The sequence below is a fragment of the Stegodyphus dumicola genome, chromosome 7 (assembly GCF_044657685.1).
Source record: "Stegodyphus dumicola isolate Sdum_Otavi_A_Nest chromosome 7, ASM4465768v1".
In the NCBI taxonomy this organism is placed as follows: Eukaryota; Metazoa; Arthropoda; class Arachnida; order Araneae; family Eresidae; genus Stegodyphus; species Stegodyphus dumicola.
The window spans coordinates 113,211,224-113,234,182 of NC_140774.1; the positions used below are offsets into that span (position 1 = coordinate 113,211,224).

At 31.1% G+C, this 22,959-nt stretch overlaps 1 protein-coding gene across 2 annotated transcripts in view; it reads right to left on the reverse strand.

Moving 5' to 3' along the window:
- The window catches only part of LOC118183119 (teneurin-a-like), a 1,514,249-nt gene that overhangs the window by 39,074 nt on the left and 1,452,216 nt on the right, over window positions 1-22,959 (reverse strand). For both annotated transcript variants that reach the window (XM_085820731.1, XM_085820730.1), the window contains 2 exons: window positions 18,888-19,272; window positions 11,277-11,587 (listed from right to left, as the gene is read on the reverse strand). In XM_085820731.1, the coding sequence (XP_085676857.1) occupies window positions 11,277-11,587; window positions 18,888-19,272 (696 nt within the window). The remainder of the gene's footprint in view (window positions 1-11,276; window positions 11,588-18,887; window positions 19,273-22,959) is intronic.

Below are 22,959 nucleotides of genomic sequence, written 5' to 3' on the forward strand. Positions count from 1 at the left end.
TAAAAAGAATTATCACAAATATTTCGGAGCTAATTGTCCCTGTCATGAATGTCTCAATTAGGGTTAATGAATAAAAGCGCTAAACAATGATAATTCGACGAGGGTTTTATGGCAGCGAGGAGGATAGTTGTATGCCGTTTTGTTAGCTTTGCCCACAAACTATGCAAATACGAGTCAGTGTTCTCTTCTGTGAAGGCATCTTGTTTAAGCAAATAATCCTGGTGCGCTTTGTCGTAATCGATTAAGCAACTACAGTTGCACAGTTTGAACATAAATGGATGGATTTTTTAACAGAATAATGCGTAATATTTTTCCAGTTGGGAGAGTTTTCTCTCTAGAAGCTACAGAAAGAGTTATTTTATCAAAATTCTCTCACTCTTAGAGTTAACCATCTTCTTCTTAATTTGAAAAATTCTGTAATAGAGGAACGCCTATCGAATCAGTATTTAAGACAATAAAGCTAATAAGTCAGTTATAACGCAAACATGTTTTCAATATAAAGGTAAAGAAGTAAGAAAGTGTGATTTGTAAATAATATGTAAGCATTTCACCGAATGACTTCAACAGAATTACAAGAAATACTATTCTTTTATAGATTTTACACTGTCATTACATATTAAACGCTAATTTACTTAGAATAAGAAAATAAAACACATGTGACGCAAAAATTTATTAATTATTAAAATATATCAAATTAAAATCATCTTCTTTATCCCAGAAAGAAAAGTATTATTATTTTCTCTACATGAATTTCATATCCTGACAAAACAAAATTTGACGTTATTTCATTTGTAATAGATATTATTACACGTTATCTGATAATAAAAGAAAAAAATCTGAAAGGTTTCAGATTTTGACACTCGTCCAAAAGGGTTTGTTGAGGGTTTATATGTTCTCGCTGTCTACCAGTCTGCTTCGCAGTGACTCCTGTTATTTCGTGTTTTTACCTTTCTGCTTAAGCATAATTTTCTTCGCACTTATTCGACATACTATTCAACAGCAAAATTACAAATATTTTAAAAGCAACTTATACGTGCATGTTTATAATTCCCGATGCAATGCTAGTTTTTCACAAAATTTTATATATTTTCAGTCTTTTCTTAGTTCATCATTTCAATATTAAGATTACTTAGTAAGATGATTAGCAAATTTATTTTTGTCCTTTTTTTATTAACTCTCTGTGTGTTAACTTTTATTTTTTAAATATCACGTTCTTACACTTACGCCATATAAAATTGAATTTAACAGCAAAAGCACAAAATATTTAGAAACACCATATATTTAGAGTTACAGCTACAGAATTAGAGATTGCCATACATATTTTTATATTGGCTTTATAATTTCTTTAAAAGCTATATGCTTGAGAGGCCAGCCGCCTAAAATAGTTATCGTAAGAAAAAGAAAGTATGTAATGACTTTAATGAGTCTAAAAACTGTCATTTCATAAAAATATTAACTATTTATAATTACACATCTCATGTTTTTAATACGTGTTTAATTAAATAAATCACATTAAAAAGTAGAAAAACATATTCTTAAGAACTCATTTTATTGCTTTTAAATCGCTTAGTTTATTACTCAATAATTTTCAAAGAATAGTAGGCTTTATTAAATGGCAAAACGCTAGAGCATGGAAGATGAAAAGTACTTAGCGGTAACATATTTCCAGCCGCGGTAACATATTGCTTTCATAGAGCCGAGTATGTTAATTAAAACTGAAGGATAAATAACTTACATTTTTTTTTAAATCTCGCGAGCTGGAGGTAATTTTTTTAAAATTTCGAACAGTGTTGCCATAGCTTGCTTTCAAATCGTTAAATTTATTAATTGCAAATTCATTAAAGTTTTACAAATATGTGTGTGTGTGTGTGTTTAATTATGGCAAAGCACGCTAGGGCTATCTGCCTGAGGGGAGGGATGCCTTTCGTGGAGGACTTTCTAAGGGAAACTGGCTCGTATACACGTTACACATGGGGAAAACCACGAAAACGCCCATGCAGCCAGCCCGTTCGCGGGATTCGAACCTCGGACCGAACTACCAGTGTTCAGCGTCTTTACCGCTCGGCCGCTGGTGGGCTGTTTTACAAATATGAAATAAATGATAAAAGAAATTCAAAATTCAGACTTCCAAGTGAACACACTCAGATGGAGGACTATATTATACAGAATTTGATCTAGGTAATGCCGTTTTTACACAATGTGAAGAACATACATACATACAGATTCTTTGTTATTTAATTTCTTTAATACAGTACAATAATATTTGATGTCACCAATCTGAAAAGTGATACGCCTCTTAAAGTCAAACGCAACAGGATCGATCCAATTCAAGACTACTACCCCTTTTGTGCTGAAAAGCCCTTACATATGGCTTTAAATTTTAAATAAAGTTTCTCTTTATCAAATGAGTTCCTAATAACGTTTCCTTAGAATGAAAAGTTTCATTAGGTTTTTAGGTTCGTTCTTACGAGAAATTCGTTTATGGGAGCTTGTAGATTAAGGTATATTGGTCTCTTAGCTGGCGTTGTCGTTGCAACAGCACGCTGCCAAATAAGCGGTTTTGAAATAAGCAGGAAATATATGATATTTTTAAAAAAATTCATGTCTGAAAGTTTATTTTAAAACATATGTATGCAATCTGCAAATTTGTGATAGCAACAGTTAGTCAAAAAATAGTATAATAATTTAAATGATTTCTACATACTGTTACTATTAAGAATTAATTGATTCTAGACTGAGCCAACTTAAATAAAATGTAGAATTTCATATTTGCCTGTTTCGTTTCTCAAGATTAACACACAAATGTAAAATTAAGCAAAAATCAATTTCATACTGAGGTTAGTTATATCAATTTCGAAGAAGAAAGGAATATCGAGCATTTTCTGAAATAAGTTAGTACGTATATTAAATTATATGTATTATGCTCCATAGAGGAAAAACATTTTATGCGATTAGTACAACGTTAAAGTTTTAATTATTTATTTTCGTTCAGAAAACACTTCCACACATTCTTCCTTTCAGAATAAATCTGAGCATAGGGCTTGGGTAAAAATTCAAATATGGAGAACGAATTATTTCATTAAACAAGTAATAATTAAATTAAATTAAAGCTGTATATTCAGTAAGCGTCAGTCATGCAGTTTTTAAAAGCTTTCTCTTTTATGTAGGTAACAAAACATTTATGTCTGGCAAAACTAATAAAAGAATATGTGTAAATGATAGTATATATTTTAGTTTTGAACTTTATGGAATGCTTTCTTATTTTCATTTAGTTGAATATCATTATATCTCTTGAGTTTTCATTAACTGTGTTTTAGTGAAATGGTAAAAGTAAATTGAAGTATGGATGATTCTGATTATTATTTTTTTTGGCACTTTTACTACTGTAACAACAACACATATTCTGACTGTTATTTAACATTTAATGCTAAGATAATTTATATATTTAGCAAATAGTTTTATATAATGGCTAAATACAGCAATTATTATATAACAAACTATACTCTTCATTTAAATAACAAAATGGATTTAAGCAAACTATATTCATTTACAGAACAAGATGAATTTAAAGAAAATGACATTGCTAAAGTAAAATTATATCCAGATGCGGCGCAGGTTGCTTCATATACAGTTTGAAATTATATTTTGAAAATCCACATGGAGTACTAGAAGAAAAAATAACTTGGTTGGCATCTTGGTGACGACTACGGAAAGGAGAAATTATATTAAATGTTTGAAAAACAAATTTGGTTAATTAATGTAAAATAACTTATACTCGTATATACAGAATGGCAGAATGCTTAATGTTTAGAGCTCCTTAAATTCGTTTCCTTTCGGAGAAAACTCTTTATCTGGTACATGTGACCTAAACATTTAAAACGTTTCAAGACTCAAACATATCTAAGCACAAAAATTAGTATTTTAAATGTTGAAAGTATATTATACATAAAATTTAATGAGAGCTTTTAATAAAGTTCTATGAATTTTACAATTCTATGGCTATCCGCGATTTTCAATCAATATTATAAATCTAGTTACCTTGAAGAAACGAATTTGTGTAATTGAAAAGTATGTAAATGCTAATATTTTCTAAATACTTTTTGAAACCTATTAATACATTTTGCCCAATTAATCAAAAACGACATTTGAGAAAGATCTGAAGAATAACTGCTTGAAAATAATAATGTATTAAACAGTAAGCTTCTGATACGTCGGCAGTCAAATAATATACAGTTAATATGCTTTCTTAATAACCTACCCTTTTTTTATTTGCGAACCTAATAGCTAATGATTGCATACAACTTTACAGAAGAAAATGCGGTTAAAAGCGAGAAAATTTAAACTAAAAAATACTTTAAAGCTTTGCTAAATATTTTGCTTTAAATTACTTTAAGACAAATAAAATAGTATGAAAACTGGAAGTGCTTTTATAAATCTTTAAAAATTGACTTATAAAATAATTTTTAAAAAGAAAAATTTTATAAAAAATATTATTTCTCAATTCGAAAAAAAGTTATATTGATAACTTACTGTTCAATCAAAATATGCTTTATACTATCACATTAAAAAATAAATCCGAACCATGCAATATATAGTATCACATGTCAAACACATTTGAACATAGATGTTTAGACTTAGAACCTAAATTAGAAACTAAATTGATATGCATACTGAAGCATTCAGATTCTCTCAAATCCTAAGAAAATATTGCACTTTATTTTGAAATAGAGTACCTTAAAAATAAAATCTTATATATATTGTGTATGCATATATATGTCTCATATATATGTAAAACGTGTACTAAATGTATACCTGTCTATATATTTCATCCACCTCGCATTTCAGAGTCTAATCTAAATCTTGAAAGGTCCATAGAAACATCTGGTAATTTTATAGCTTTTATACGAATACTTGAATACTTTTATGAAAAGCTTTCAAAGCTTGTATTCTCCAAACTTTTATTAGAAGCTTTTTCAGAGGTTTCTATCCTATATTAAATTACGTATATCTATAGCTATATATATATATAACTTAAAAATCTCAATTTATTTTTACAAAAGAAGCAGGACTTTTTGTATTTGATCTCGTGCTTTGTTTATTTTTCCAGGAATATTTTTTAAGCATACTTTGAAATAAATTCATTTCGGAGAATGTCTTTTAAGAAATTGAAGTTTCATGTTTTAGTCGGAAAATATTATTCATAGAAAAATTTGCTTTTCATGTAATAACTGCTGCAGAATGAAGTTTAGCAACAAAAACAAATCTTCTGAAAATGATGACAAAAAAGGAACACAGTTATTCTTAGAAATTTTGTGTTGGACAATAAAGAGTAAAATTGAATAACTTATTACTAAATTGTAATCTTGAAATGGAGATTTATCACTCTTTGGTTTGCTAAAATTAAAATATAGAAAAAAAGTATTATTAATTTAATTTTTCTAAATGAGAATAGGTTTCATTATGACCGTGTTTAATTTTTTTGCATTTAACAGAATAAAGTTATTAACAAAGTGTTCCTAATTATCTAAATTCTGATTCATCACAATGGGGATTCTACATTATTTTTTCATTTTCAATCATTTGACGAAAACTCTGAGTTCTGATACTTGCGCTTCTTGGCTGAAACTTACAGTGAAAATAAAATACAAAATTAGTCATCATGTAATGTGAGCAATTGGCATTTATTTTGAAGAAATAAGCTAATTAATTAAGCATTGTTGCAATTAACGGTCTTCTGAAGATGACCGTTGAGTAAAGGAGTACAAACGGAATAGAAAAATTCTGAAAGAAGATTCTGATTATTTTTTTGATTAGATAAGATCATTTATGGCTGAAGAAGACGACTGCATGATTCTCCACTCTAATATGTTGTCAAATATCCACCTTGAAATAAAACAATCTATTGAAATATTTCCTTAGCGTTGAATTACTAATAATTTATCGCTCTTGTGACAACTTTAAACATGTATATCAATTGCCCACAGACTTATTCCATGTCTTCCAAGTGTTACTGGATCTTCCGATAATAAGTGCATGTCTTTATAATCTTAACGCAGTCGACAAAAAACATGGCTGCGTTAAGATCTAAAGTTATTACAATAACTGGAATGTCAATTGCTGTAAGAATTTTAAATTACGACTACTGTGCAGCGAAGAAAACATATAAAAGAACTTTGCATTCTTTTGCATCAAAGCCAACTGATGTGGAGTCGTTCGCACATGAAAGCGAATGAATGTATTTTACCAACTTATTTCAACCGGATCAATCAAGATCTGTTCTGGAATCCAATAATACATGCTTGAAGACCTGGAGAGAAAGAAAAGCAATATAATCGTTATGACCTCGAGTATTTTGAACTATGACTTCTATCTGCACGGCTTTATGGGAGGTAGTCTGACATCTCAATGTTATCGGGATGGAGTCCTTAAACCCACTGTGAGATTGTGCGTTGTGACAGGGTTTACTTAATTTACACTTACTGGAGATAATGCACGTCCACATAAAGCAAGTTGGGTGGGTAGTTACTTAGAGAGCGATAACATGCGTATCATGGAGTGCCATATATCAGAGCCACCATATTTTCCAGACTCAGCTCCGCTGAGCATATTTAAAATGTTCTTGGATGTGATGTTTCTGAGTGTACATCACTTCCAGTTAGCCTCAAAAGGTTTGAAACTGTCTTCTTAGAAGAACTGAAAACTGAATGGAAATTGACGGTAGAGCTTGCATGAAGATCAGAGCTGTTTACATATATCTGTCTATCTATCCATAAATAGATAGAGTATGTATATCAGTGTATCACAGTTCAGGCAAGTAATATCAATGTCAAGATATGTAAAGTCTAAGTGTCAATTGTTACGTATATCACACCTAGATTTTTGGGGTGGATTTCTCAATCTGCCACTAATTTTAAATTCCTCCTTCATCTTTGAAAATTGTTTGTCCTTTCACTACCCTTGTTGCTTTGAATTAAAGGTAGATTAAGTTTCCAAAACCTCGAGAAGCCTCCTACTGTAACCACGCGATCAAAGGTATATGAACAAGCATATTTTGCTAAATAATACAAGTATACAAAAGAAGATCTTTATAATAAAGGGTCGAGCAAATAACGCATGAGAATTTTTAATTTTCCTAAATTCTCATGAGCTCACGGAACTAGAACCTACAGCAGTGCCATGATATCGCTGTTATGGATTTTCCTTTTAGGAGGTGTCTGATTCGAGTTCCATTTTAAGCCTAGGTATACTTGAGACAAATGTTCGTTAATAACAAATTTTAAGTTTAACTTTATCAATTTTTTTGCTTGTTATGATACTCGCTCAAACCATAAAGTTATGCAAACTGAATGGTAAGTGACAGAGTTTTAAAAATAGGTTATTAATCTTAATCGCGAGCCTAGTATCTAATCTTATCCTAGAGCCGGAATCTCGTCGCTGTTGCCTTGCTTGAGAAGTCGCCTGCTATAATTTCTAAAGTGATGCCTGAAATATTGGTTGGCGGTTTGGTGAATTGTTTAACTTCACCATCCAACAGAGCTATTGTTGGAAGCGTTCCAGGAAAGTTCACTTTCATTTTAGGGGAGAAATTTATGTTTCTATGATTTCTCCTTCCACGTGAAACTGAATTTTTTTTTATTGCATAATGATGTTATACACCAAGGTGCCTGGGAGGCCCTATCGCAAGTCGAAACGTTTAAAATTTCGCAGTAGCTGATAAATATTAAATTAATAAAGTCATTTTCTTGAGAAGAGAATACTGAACCCTAAGCCGCATGCATAATTCAGATACGCAGATATAAAAGCTGTCGGAGACAGAACAGTAAATTTTAACGAAGTAAGTAATCTATAATAGTATTATATTCCAATAACTGAAGCACGACAATGCATATTGCATAAATATTTGATCATATAATATGGATGAGCCGTTCCGCCTGGACGGCTCGTCCATATTATATGATCAAAGGTGAAAAAGTGTTTTTCTGGGAAAAGGTGGAAAGTGGAATGGTGGAATTTCAGCAAGTTATAGAGCATATGATCAAAGGTGGAAAAGTGGATAGTGTCTGGCTGCTGTACTGAAGGGCCCGAGTTCGAACTCCGGAGAAGGCATGGATGTAAATTGTCTGTCCTTTCATAAGACGCAACGATGGACTACCTATTAGGAGCCACCGTAATATACTGACTATCTCTCCCGGCCTTCGAAGTGGCCAACGCTTATAACGGCTAGTGCCCACTATAGGAAATAGCAAAAAATATAGAGGCGGGTCCTTTGCTGTTATCTAGATTGTTATAGTAATAATTACAAATTCTGAATGCAGGATTATTGGTCTCCTCCTGGCGTTTATGAAAAGTTTTCGCCAAATGCTAACAATGGGTCCTTTTTTGGGCAATTTTCAGTTCTTTATGGATTCTGTTGTTACGAATATAATAGAGTAGTCTAGTTTGGCGAAGAATACAATTATGGGCAGTTTGGAGTTACCTTCTGTTTGTTGAAAATCTTTCTTATTGTTCACTGAAAACAAACTTGTTCCGTCTCTAGCTGTTCGTAAACTTTTACTTTAGGCTATTATTATAAATATCGATTTTTTAGTATGAAGCCTACCAGCTCGTTTTGTAAGTTCTGCTCGTTTCAGTTTACAATAACATATTAAGGTTTATGTGACTAATAAATTCTAGTTGCTAATAAAGTCCTATTTAAAAGCTATTTTTGAGTTGTATATTGTGTTGATAGCCAAGCATTACTAGAACTGGTAACTCTCAAACTGAATGTATAATTTCTTTGGATATTCATTACGTGATAAATTTATTTTGCACTCTAGAAGTTATACATTTCTTATATTTATAAATTATTTTAATTAAAATGAACGGTATTTATCGACTTTACATTCTTGGACGAATTTCAGCAAGTTATAGAGCATAAGAGTACAGGTTAAATTAATTAAATTAAAATAAGAGCTCTAAAAATTAAGATAGTTTCCCTAATCCCTAACAAGTCAATAATGTAGAAGGATACAAATTGCTTAAAAAATTTAAAACAATTAATAATACACAATAAATTTTGAAATACGCAGAGAGTAGAAATGATTTTTGAAGAAAATAACTTTTTTAAGAATCGAAAAATTTCTATTCATAGTTTCGATACGTTTTTAATTCACAATATAATTAAAAATAAGCATGGAATTGATCTAGTTGGCTATTTATGATCAACGATCTTTCAAGTAAACTCATATAAGACATAGCATCTATTAAAAAAGATTCTATTGTGGACATCACATAACCTCCTCGTATGATCAATTAAATTATACACATTTTTGCTGGACTTCATTTCAACTTAATTCCTCGAATTGTCCTAACTTATAAACGGATCCCACAAAGCAAGTTGAAAATGACTTCAGAAACTGCAAATTTTGAAATTAAATATCCCAGTGAATTTTTATTGTAGCGCAGTCAAACGATCATAAAGCTTTTTCAAATATAAGTATAGGAAACGAGAGATTTTATTATTAAACTTCTCTTTCTTCGCACTTAAATCTCAAAATTAAATCGTAAAATTACAGGATTTTTAAAAGCAGGATATCTTTAGAATTCTTGATAGACTGTTAAGTGTTGTCATGCATTTTTTCTGTTTTTTCATCTTCTTCTCAACTCAAAATATAAATGTTCAATTTTCGAAACATGATGAAGAAACAGAACTACAGAACTCTGTAGAAAACTACAGAACTTTTTAGCTCAAAAGGGAGTTAACCCGAATGGGCTATTTGTCTCGAAACGGCATTTGGCGGCGATCACTTTAAATATCTGAATCACTTTTCAAATCGTTACCACGAAAATATTATCTCCCTGTGTTACGTTTGAAGAAATTAAATAATGAAGAATCTGCATGAATGTATGTATGTTTCTCGCACTGCGAAACAACGGCGATACCTAGGACCATCACATTTCGAATAACATAGCCTTCAATCCGAATATGTGCATTTGGAAGACCAAATTTTGAATTTTATATTTCATATTTTTTAAAACTTTAACTAACTTTTAAGAAATAAAACGATTCGAAAGCGAACAGTGACAACACTGTACAGATTAAATCATTGTTATCTCCAGCGAGCGAGACTATATACCGAAAATTCTAAAGATATGCTGTTTTTAAGTATTTTTTGATTTTGCTGTTCAAGTGAATTTTATGTGGCGTAAGTGCGAAGCACATTATTTAAATAACAATAAATTTAACACACAAAACGTTAATAATAAAAGACAAAAGAAAAGTTTTGCAAGTCATTTTTATAAGAAAATTATACATTGATATGATAAACTGAGAAAAGACTGTAAAAAATAGAAAAATATATGCTAACAGCTTCATCGTCAATTCTAAGCATATGCTGCTTAAATAGCTTTGTGATTTTACTGTTGAATTGTATATTGCCTGAGAAGAAAATTAATTTTAATAATAAAGTTAAAAAGAGAGAAAGAAATAGGTGAGCAGAAATGAATGCAACAGCATACTGGTAGACTGCGAGTTCAGCGAGAGCGTAAAAAACCTTAACAAACCCTTTTGGACAACCATTAAAATCTGAGCAATTTCAGATTTTTCTTTTTGCTATTTGTGATTTTAAAGTTATTGTTAAACATTACCTTCTTCAACTCAACAGCAAAATCGCATTTTTTTAAAAAAAACAGCACATCTTTAGCATTCTGAATATAGTGCTATTCTTGCTATAAACCTTTTAGCTCAGAAGAGCTATTAGTCTCGAACCTCCTTTTTGCGTCAAATAACTTTTGCTTCAAGTTTCACTTTTCAAGTAACCAGCCGCTGGCGTGGCCAGCCGTCTAAAATTATTAAACATAGTATCAATTATAAAGAACAAAAATTTATAACAACTCTAATAAATCCAGCTAGTATAATTTTGCAGTTCTAGGCTAGTAATTATTAATAGAGATAATGAACGGTGTTTATTGTTTTTAAATTGCTTAGTTTGTTGATCAATAACAGAGAGAATAAATTAAAAAAATAATAAGCATCTTACTTCGTATCAAATAGCAACAAACTGCTGGGGGAATGATAAAAATATTTTACATCAAGCAGTGACAGTACGTTTCTTTTAAATAGCTGACTTCTTTCTTTAAATTTGAAAAAACAAATATTTTACGTATTTCCTAGTGGCAACACATTTGAAAAGTGATTTGAATACGAATATGAGGTTCGAGGCTAACAACGCCTTTAGCTCTAAAACATTTTTGATATCTCTTATAACCATTTATTCAATATAAAAATATAAACATACCTCCTTATCGCTGATTACAATAGATAAAAACTTGAGTCTATATAAAGGATCCACCTGTCTTGTAATAGATGCGACTCCATCAGATATAATACTTTCATTATGGAATCTCTCATAACAGCGAAAAGGACCTATTTGTTCTTTGCGACCACTGGTGATACTAGTGGAAAACTCCAAAGGTTGTAACTGAATATTGCCGACCTTAGGTGAAATTGTAAGGGGACGCTGCATGCCGTCATAGGTATATGTAAAAATTGCATTTGTTAAAGCAAAAGGGCTATTAAACTTCATTTTCCACTTGGTTAAAGATGAACCTGAAAAAACAGTAAGTATTTATAACTGAAAGTAGAAATGAGTAAGTACAAGAAACTTACGAATGAAAAAAATTCCTGATGAAATAATTAATTATTACTACTTAAATATTATTAATTATTTTACTGAATTAACTAAACACAAATGATTTTATCAGTTGCCAAGTATCAAGATAGTTTAAAGGTTAGATACTTAGCTTGTAGAAAAATATTCTTTGTCTTAAGTTATTTTACTTCATCAAATTGATTTTTTAAATTTTATCTTTATTATTTACGTAAAGTTCTTTCGCATTTCTTGCAAAGAAATAATTCATAATTTGCAAACCGACATAAATCATCCCTGATATCAAAATGCCGAAGCATTTTAATTCCTTTTGGTTTCTTTCTTGATATCATTTTGAGGGAAAATACTGTGAAATTGCTCTTAAGGTTAGTAAATGACAAAAAATATTTCTCTGTTGTATATTCGATAATATTCACCGGAGATATTCTGTACGTATATAAAAATCCTAAGCATGGTGAATTTTGCTTAAAAGTAAAAAACAAAAAGCTTAATAAATATAATATGAGAAGATTGGTATTAGTTTGGAGAAAGTCTAATATATCTCATAAGTTTTTTTATGCAAAGTTACTTTATTTCTAAACATTTTTATATCTTAAATACAAGCAGTTAGGGCCTTTTCTGTGGGCATGCAAGTATACAACGCATTAATTAGCAGCTGAGACACACATAATCCATTTTTGTAACATACTCGTTAGTCTAATCAAAATTTTCGTCATATTTCTTTACTTTTGCGTTTGGGTAGCCGATGAATTACATTATATGTATGATTTGAGTAGGTACTATACTATTTCTTAATGTATGTTTTAAAACTCAAATTTAGAGCTCCTCAAGGTCATAATGAAAACATCATAATGTATGGAACACGCGAATATTCCCTTAATGTGATCCGTTATGTTTCAAATGTTTTATTTTCAGAAATGCTCAGTTAGTCTTTTCAAAACATGCGAATCAGGGAGAGCAGTACATTTTTCTTTTATCTTCCTGTATAAAGATATATGGTGTTACTTAATTCATGGTTTAAAATTTTATAATATGTAAATGATTTCTTTTCTAAATTAGATATTTTCTGGTGCTGAACTTGCAAATCCAAAGTCTGAATACTATTTCTATAGTCACAGATGTTAAATCAGAAGAAACAGCTAAATGCAAACTTCGTATTTGGAAAGCGTGCAAAATTTTGAAATCCCCCACCTAAAAAAAAATTAATTGTTCATATGGCAACACTTTAGCTAAACAAGTAGACACTGGTAGAAAGAGTGAGGAAAAAATACTTGATTTGAAGGAATAAAGTTAATAACATAAAATATTTGTCATTTATCAGAGACATTACTCAGATGATTTTCCTTTGGGAATGTTTGAAATACTGAAAGAAAAGTGCAAAAAATATCAAAGCAAAATATTCCGAAATCCTATCTGGCAGTTTAAAATCTGACAAAACAAATGTTGAACAAATTATCGAGTAATAATAAAAAACATGGATTGAAGGATACTGGTTCTTTCGATTCGTTAACACTAGAAATATTTTAACATTTATGTTAAATTCTTAATGCATAATATCACGTTTATTGTCGCATTATACATAGAAATGGCATTTGGCAATTGGGAAAAATTGTTCCCAAATGCCAAAAATTTATGTAGACGCACTGCGCCTATCAGAATAAAATAAACATTCCTTATTTAAAATAATCCAAGAAAGAACACATGTATCGATCGATCGTATGTACAGAGAGAGAAAACTGATATTCCACAAATTTCATAAAACAAATCTTCCCTATTGAAGACTGGTTATTAGAAAATGGAAAACGCATATTCATACCCGTGTGTCCAAACTAATGACTATAAGTAATTACAGAATGAAGCATATCTTACGTAACAATATTATCATGTTCGATAAACAAGCACCTGAAGTTTAGAAGACAAAACATAGGCATTTTCTTTCAATAAAATCTTTAATTTATTTTCACTTATTTACCAAATGACTGGCAAAAATATACTGCATGACTGGCAGACTCAAATTTCTTCTTGTAAACACTTGAATTTTAGCTTATCAAGAAAAAGAAGCATATTTACTACAATTTTCATGCCCCTATTTACTTATGCATATTTTCTACATAGTCTGTAAAGAATTATTATAATTATTTCCAATAGGTTTAGAAACAAAGATATACATGGAAAGCTGAGACTGACAACAATGAAGGCTATTTGAACAATACTGATACCGAATTCTTCAGTAAGGGGCTAACTATGGTTTTATTAACCAATCTCACAGACTTAAATACCAAATTTCGGTAGGTGACGATATCTTAATGTTATATGTTGCCCATCTTCCATGGGATCATGTAGCGTTTACTTTTTGCATTTATATCCCATTTCTTCGTGTTCATATTTTAGGTAATTTTGGATGCTGCAGGCATTTAGTTTCATTTTCTCACAGCTCTTTCCCATTCATATTGAATATTATCTCTAAAAATCTCGTTAAAACATCGTTTAACTGAAGTAATAGTTTACATCTATTACTTCAGGTTTTTTATGGAACTCATTCAGCTTTATTGAAAGTCTTTTCAGCATAATTCCAGTGTATCATATTTGCATCAAGATGTCAGATATTCCACAACTCAAGGCAAACAAAGAGAAAGAACTTCGTCTCGTTTTAAGACAAAAGCAAAGAACAAAGATGAATAAAGCGATGTGACCTGAAGTCTAGAAAAACATTATTACAGTCTACCATATCAATAGTGACAGTTTCTCTGAAAAGCTAAATTTGCGTGTTTCTCGCAACGTCTGCGTTTAAGGAATAGCAAGAATTTCTGGCACACTTAGCAAGTTTGAGGATTAGAAATCCAAAACCACATGAGCTGTAACAGTGCCATCTTCATTTAATGGCAATAGACGTGCACCAGTTCAGAAATAAATTTTTCTAATGTATACTGAAATGCCGAGTTAAGCCTCAGAGGTTTCAACAGACTGAAACATTTTATCACGCATAAGTTTTCGAAATACACAAGTGGCGAAGGAATTAATGCGCCTGAAGGGCTATCTTCAACTCAAATTTAAAGGCATAATATAACTGCTATAATTGACTAGAGTAAGAATTTTGTCTTTTCAGAAGGATTAAGAATTTCACTTCATAAAGCAGGCAGCCGATGGTGGATGCGGGGTAAGAAAAACGAGAGCTAATACGAAGACTCCCACGTCTCCTACACTTTGAAGAAGATGGCAATATTATTCAGTGGAAAAAGCTTTTCCAAAGATTGGTAGTTCCAATTAAAACAATGCGTAATCTAAAGATTAGATTATATCTACCGGCCATTAATCACCCCGTGCATTCTTCCATAATGATACTTATTCCTTGAGATAAAGCACCCTAAGAAAATTGTTTCGTGACTTTTCTCAAATGGCACCAGGAAAAAGAGGGTGACTATTTTTTCTTTTAACCTGTAAATTCATCCGATACAAATTCATGTGTCATCTGTGGGATAATTCGAATTGCCAGGTTTAATGCGTTGATCCTGATTCTCATATTGTGAAGAAATGCAAAGCTCCTACTGGATCTTAAATTTTCAGGAAAACGTCCTTTCTACTCTGTTAAAAGTAATGAGAACTAAGAATTATTATTTGCTGTAGAATGGCCATTAAGGAAATTTATTTTTTTTCTCAGGAAAGACAATAGTGCACCATATCTAATTAATTTCATTCTGCATTTTGGAAATTTAGCCCGCGGCGTACCGTCTAATTAGTGATTTTTGTCACAAGATCGGTTATTTTCAACATTATTAATATTTTCATATTATTCTGATAGTTCTTCGTTTTACATTAGTAGCTTAAAATAAAACAAAATAAGAAGAATGATAGAAAGAAAATAGATATAAACAATATACCTTTATGGAATCTACAATTTAAATGTTTCAAACTATGATATAATGCAGTAAATTAAAACGTTTATATTCTATTCCCTTTAGCAATAATCTATAATTTCTAGAAAATTACAGTAAATGAATTTTGCAAAAATTACTTCAACAAGGTGCTATAATAGGTACATTTTAAAAAGTACTAATACATTAATTCTTCCGAGAACGCGATGATAATAACCATCATCATATGATTAATGATGTTTCCTTCTTATTTTTATGTAATGCCAATGCATATGTAGGTTAATACCTTAATACAAAGAGGAAAATTGCCTCCTAAATAAAGATCTTCGAGAAATCTAGTTTTTATTTAAAAATGTCAAATTTTCATTTGGATGATGGAAGTTAGCTTCCAGCATTGTTGTTATTATAAAACAAAAAGAATCCACAAACAAAATTAACTTCGGAGTTGATGGCTTTTATACCTCCAGGCTATTAAAGACACATTTCTTCAACATTAAAGAGGCTGAAATTTAACTTATCGCTAGACGTATTAAAGGAGTGAGAAAATTTGAAGCGAGAAATGTCATTTTATGAGCTACGGTAATGAAATTACTAGGTCTGCGGTGTTTTTAGTTCTTTTAGTTTGCGTACTACTTTTGCTTTTTAGTTTTATTTCCCTGGCTATAAGTAAATGATTGACAGCATTCTAAAATATGGAACCTCCTACCAAAGAATAATTTTTGATAGAACTCCAACAATTGCTTAGCACAGACAAATTTAAAGATTACGTGCTTTCTCACCAGTCTGCAGTGAAAAATTTACTGACGTCATGATTTGGTCAAATTGCTCAATGCATTTTAAAAAACCTAATTTACAAAATCTCCTCACATGTCACACTAAAATCTTCAACACTTGAGTACCTCATAAATATGACAAAGACTATATGAATGCATTTCATTTGTTGTATAAATGATCTTCATTACCTTAGAAATTGCAGCTCACACTGCGTGAGAAAATTACCGTAATTTTTCGGTTAATTCATCATGTTTAAGCGGCGGCATTAGACCACAGTTTTATTACCTTTTGATAAATAAACATCAAACAAAATTTATTGTCTTACCAGTTTCTAATAGGATTTTTTTTCAGAGAGATATTAACACAGTTACAGCTTTTGAATGGTTGAAAACGATGTGAGTTAGCTCACAGCTTTGGACATTTTGTTAGGAACTGTTAGCTAAACGACTGCGGGGCAGTAAAGTCCAGGATTCAAATCCCAGCCAGAAGCATTGCCAATGTAAACCTAAAATTGATGTTTTTTTAAACGAATATGATTAGCTGGAAAGTAGATTGGTGAAGGTATTAACCGCAGATAAATATTCTCATATATCATAATTTTCCATAGTTAGTTACCTCATAATTTAGATAATATTAGGTTTTATGTAGTATACAGTAGGAAAAATCACCTGCGTATTCACCAGCAATGAAATCCCATATCATCCAACTGAATCCCAGACTTCCAGTCTGGTGCTGCACATGCTAAGTGGCTACATCATAAAAGCACAGATGGCGGAATGCGATAATTCCTTACATTCTTCCACAATATAAAAGACGAATGGAAAGAGGAAAGGGAGCAAATCCATGCGGTTAAAAGCTATCATCTACAAATTTTATTTCGGCCGCACATTTCGATACTAATATGTTTTTCCCGGAGTGTGGAATGTGAGAAACATCATCGTACGCTCACCAGACTTCAAATCACGGATTTTATAATTTACTAAAGAGAGCTGCTGATCATTTACACCACAAGAGCACGTACGGGGAATGCGATATTTTCTTATAATATCATTTAATGGGTGTTAGTTTCATAGTTCTATATGGGCAACATATATCTAAATATCTTTACGTTTTTAATGATATGGTATACTTTCGAGATGTATCCAATCCTCAGGCAGATTTCTTTCAAGGAAAGCACAGAAATTCTGTAAAATTTAAATTTCCATTTTATACGTGTAAAGAGAAAATATAAATATTAGAGTCTGATAATCATATTTTGCTTTGGGAGAAACATTTCAAGTGAATTAAATATAAAAATGCATTTAAATTCCTAGTCTCTCACAATACTTCAGGTTTTATAATTTTCCCGATTTTTAGTACTATGGCTATTTCAAGGATTATTCAGTTGATTTCACAGAGCATTCAGATATTAACATAATGATGTTTTAAATTGTACTCACCTCTCGAAATAGCCTCCGACCGGGCTGTTAGCCATACGGAGTGTGAACACTATCATATCTATTATTCAATATCATATCTAGCATATGCAGATCATATTTAGTATGCAATATCTAGTATCGTAGCTAGTTAACAAAGCAGGAGCAGTGATTTTTTGTCACAAAAACACAGAAGTAACGCTCAAATAATTATGAAATATTTCGTTTTTCTCTTTTTATATGATAAAATATTTAAAAGCATGGAAATTTTAAAACTGATGTCTCTTAAATTAATGGTCTTTGAAAAAATAAATGAGCAAATCATGAAGTCTTTTATAATAAACCCCCGAAATTTACCAGAGATTTAAAGGATTTGAATGAAAACGAAATAATATGAAATACTGTATTTCTCACTAAATGAAAAATAATAAACAAATTCAGAGCTCTTTTATTAGAACATAAAGAGCGCATTAAACCCACTTCAGCAGGCTACACGTAATGTAACCAAATGAAAAATACATAGAGTCTTAAAACACATGAGCAATAAAAAGAATATTTACATACTACAAAAATCTGCTTAAACTACATACATTTAAAAATGAACACTTCAAAAATAATATCAAAGAACTTGAGCAATTAAATTCTGTCTTAAATATTTACAAAATAAAATATGCATAGTATAGAAGAAGTAAATTGTGCATACGTTATAATGCAATGCATTAATAGCATACATGCATTTATTTACCGAGTAAACATTACCACGCATATGCTAAGTTTTTATGAAATTATTTTTTTCAAAAATATTTCTGAAAGTTAAAATGTTTATTTGTTTCCATAAATGTTTCTTTAAAATTATATTTCTGGTGACGTTTTTATATTACCTAGTTTTAAAATCCATTTAATTCGCGATTAATATTTAATTTAAGTTCATTGTTTTATAATAATGCATAGTGTTTGAAATCGACGGACATTTAAAGAATTACTGTACTTTGTCTGATTTAACTACGTTACTTGCATGTATTTAATGTAGCAACCTTTCAGTTATTGTAGTTAATATATATTCATGATAGAATATAATATTTAATATTGCTTATAGAGCATAAGGAATATAAAAATATCAGCAGAGCAGTTATTGGTTTAGATTTCGTTCTGGTACAAAATCTCTAAATTTTACTTACCTGAATATGAAAACTCGCTGATGATTTCAACATCTTGTGTCTTCCATGCTTCGTAATTGACGAATCCTGACTGGCTGTAATTCCTTTCAATTTTCCCACCCCCATACACGATAGATGTCAGCATCATGCGATCATCATATCGGTACAGTGCTCGTCCTAGATCTCTGGGGTATGTCTTAAGTAGCGGCAATCTCTGGTCGTTGAAATGAACCACGTAGGAACCCGCATTGCCTGGTGGTGTATAGAGGAGCTTGTAAAATCCTATAGACACGTAAGCAGTGAATGTATGGCGCGATCCTTTAGGAGTTGTCACGTACTTAAGTCCACCATTGTCATCAAAGTGGTATGTGAATTTTCTGCCACTAGGTAATGTAATCTTTGCAGGCTGTAAGAAAACAAAGGATTAATTATAGAGATTGACATGTAGAGTTTTACCTATTTATTTAGATATTTCAATTTTCATTTATTTAGATATTAGCTTTTAAAAAATATAAAACAAACTCGAAATTCAAAATTCGGTCTTCCAGGTGCACATGTTTGGATGGATGATTACGTTATTGAAAATGTGATTGCTCTAGGGTCCGTCATTGTTTCACAGTGCGAGGAATATTGCAGATTATACATGCAGATTTTTCATTATTTAATTTTTTTAAAAGTAACGGAGGGCAATAATATTTGGTGGCAACAATTTGATAAATGATACGTCATTTATAGTGAACCGAAGCAAAATCCCATTTCGAGATTAATATCCGCTTTTGAGTTGATAAATTTTGTTGGTGAAACAGCGTTGATCGAGATTCTAGACACAGATTGTTAGAAATTTCTTAATTTTAAACGTGCTGTCTGCTTGCGAAACAAGACAATACAAAATGCTATAACTCGAAATATGCCTGTGTATTCCATGTTGAAAAAAAAGTAAACATTAAAATTTTTTTTAATCAGTAAAGTTTTCATAAAATCGCATTTATAACGCAAAATAATAAGATAAGTAAATATCCACCGCTTTCTCATATATTAAATATAATGAAAAATACGAAAAACAGATATTAAAATTTTACTTAAAAGATGTATGAAATATAATTTTAAGCTGAAAATGAATTTCTTGTGCAGAAACGCTACGAGAAATAAATTACCCATCTCTTGTTCTTTGTTTCCCTTTTCCATAAATACTCATGTATATAGACAATTTTTAGCAATATTTGTTAGTTATAGCTTGCTTGTTGTGTAAAATTATTATTTCCTAACTGAAGTGCATTTTTAAAAGAACAACAGCTACCAAAAAAGAAAGTTGGATACATACAGTTGCTTGGAATATCATTTTAATTACGGAAATTCTGTGAATAGCTTTGTTATTTTGTATAAGTTAAAAATGGGAATAAATAAAGAATAAATTATCTTCATATATGAAAACGTATAAATCATAGGAAAAGAGAAAACTAAATACATACATACAATACTCGTATGGAACATAAAAATTTTTACTATAAATTATAAATTAAAAAATAAACTATAAATTATGCTTTAAATTAACAAAGCCCCTTAATTCCTTATTTATTGGAAAATTTCTTTCTCTATTATAAATATAGTAATAACTTTTTCGAAACTGCATCATATATGAAAACTAATTCCGCATTATGTCATCTTAACTTTCTGCACTGCATGTAGCTCTCAGTCAATCAGATTAAAAAGAAGTTTTACTATAAATATCACTGCAACCAGCTACACGTGTTGTTTTGCCCTTTTTTCCGCTTGGCCTTTACTCTAGCTTATAAGCGCCATCGTTCCGCTGTATTGTCCATTGCCTGAAGATGGCATAAGCTTTCAAAATTGTGGGGTACACATTGCACCCATAATCATGTGGGAAGAAAATATTGTTTCCAGAACTGCTTTATCTAATAATAAAATTATGTTGAATTCCCCCATCGTCTGTCTGCACGTTCATCATTCCATCTAAGTAACAGTTTTAAGCTATCTGCTATCTCCGTCCCCACCACACTGAGGCGCAGCAATTTCATTTTCTGCCAAAATTACAGCACCACACATACATATTCATTTAGACTCTCAAAAGGTATTAATAGCAATTTATGTAATATTTCTTGTTAATTTAGTTAAATTAAGGCAAAGAATACACGGAATCATTCGTTTATACACTTTGATGTTACTGTGAAACGGCCCAGAATTAATGCTTTGGCCTGTGTTACTTTAGATTTGTTCTTGTTAAAATATAAATTTAGATATTTCCTTTCTGTAGAAACAAGTTAATGTAAATCTTCTCTTTCATATGAATCTTCTATATGCACCCGTTATAGAAGACTCCCATCGTTCCAGGCAGGTTTGAGTTGGCCGAATTTAACAAAATTCCCATGTTTTGGTAACTCTCAGAAACGATGTATAGCGGCACAGAAAACTTTGACATCTGGCGGCTGAAATTGACACTCTGATAGCCCTAATAGCTTTCTCCGATAAAACAACGGTAACGGTACTCAATGCTTCAGAACAGCACAGCAAATTTATTCGTAATTTGAAGTTCTTCTAATCGAATCTCATACATTTTGGCTGTAAACTAGTTTCTAGATTTCATTGATCGTGGTGGGTTTGCGCTTAGAAAGAGCTCTTCTCAAGATACTAAAGACAAAATGAGTCCACAAGTGAAACGACAAGGAACGTTGCAGGAATACGCTGAAAAAGTATATATGCAATACCTATGTCAGTCTTACTTTTTTCCAGGCATGAAATGGTACTTTTCAAAGTAAGACTTCAAGCCTTTTTGAAGTATGACTATGAAGGCTTGTTGCTTTATCTCGATAAATTTACACTCTTTGAAACTCACTGGGATACAGAAATGGATTTTTTTCTGTAAATATCAGACGTAAAACGTTTTTTGATAGTACATTAATGCTTTTGATAATACATTTTAGTTTTTCTTTTCCACTTTTAATTGTTTTTTGTAAGAGAATTCCGGCTACAATCATAAATCCCTTACTGATACTTCTTATTCTTTCTCTCTCTTTTTATTTTCTTGACGGAAGCAGGATTGTACATTTTGTCTTCGTCTTTTCCGATAATAAAATATACCTTCTTTTGCTGCAGTCATTTACGTAAATCTATGCTTTATCGATGATCACAATGCATTTCCATTTGTCTCCTGCTAAATAGTTTTCATGCGTTAAGCCACATGTGTTAACAAAAGCTAATGAGCATTATGTTTTTAGCTTTTTAAGCTGTAAACGTTGGTTTATTATTTTATTTATTGTTGCTACGGATGTTTATAAAGACTTTGATTTCTGCGTCAACGGTTTTTCTCTTGTTACCAAAGATTTAATTTTAGAAACATTAGTAGCAGCACGTACCGTTTCCGGATATCAGTTTAAAGTCTTTCCATGAAGTAAGTTGACGGTTTTTCTCTTCGCAATTAAAATGTTGCTTATTTTTTACCTAGAAACTTTAATACCACTGATTTCCCAGGACCCAGAACAGGAATGTTTTATTTGGAATGAGGAAAAACATATCCTTAAATTCATAGCTTGTTTTACAAGTGTCATTTTAAAAGAAGAATGACTTTAAAAGTAGCTTCAGAGCATTTGCTTTTTATTAGTTTGTAGTGTTCCTCCCTTTTTATCTATTAACTAAATGTGGAGGAACCTAGTGAACTGCTAAGAGAATACTCGCTTCAGTCCAGAAACAGAAACGTAAAACACAAGAAGAGTTAATAACTTTTTACTGCTCAAAATAAAGATTCAGAGTCGACCCCTTTCTAAGGGCATACAGCAAAGCTTCCACTTGGGCTTAAACTTAAAAGCGTAAGAAATAGGAACTTAACTAATGACTAACTAAAGAGATTTAGCAGACGCTAACACAAATCTAACTAGTTGGCCCTTAAATATCGACTTAGCTAACGAAGTTATCAAAGGCCCGTAATACGGCCGAGCGTAGTAGCAGCTTAGAGAGACGTGGTCAAAGGGCAAACGCGCGTTAATCAGAAATTCTGATGCTTTCTCTCGAAGTCAGTGAAACTTCGACTTAAATACTATTCCTTCTCATTTGCATTTAACGCAATTCTAAAAACACATTC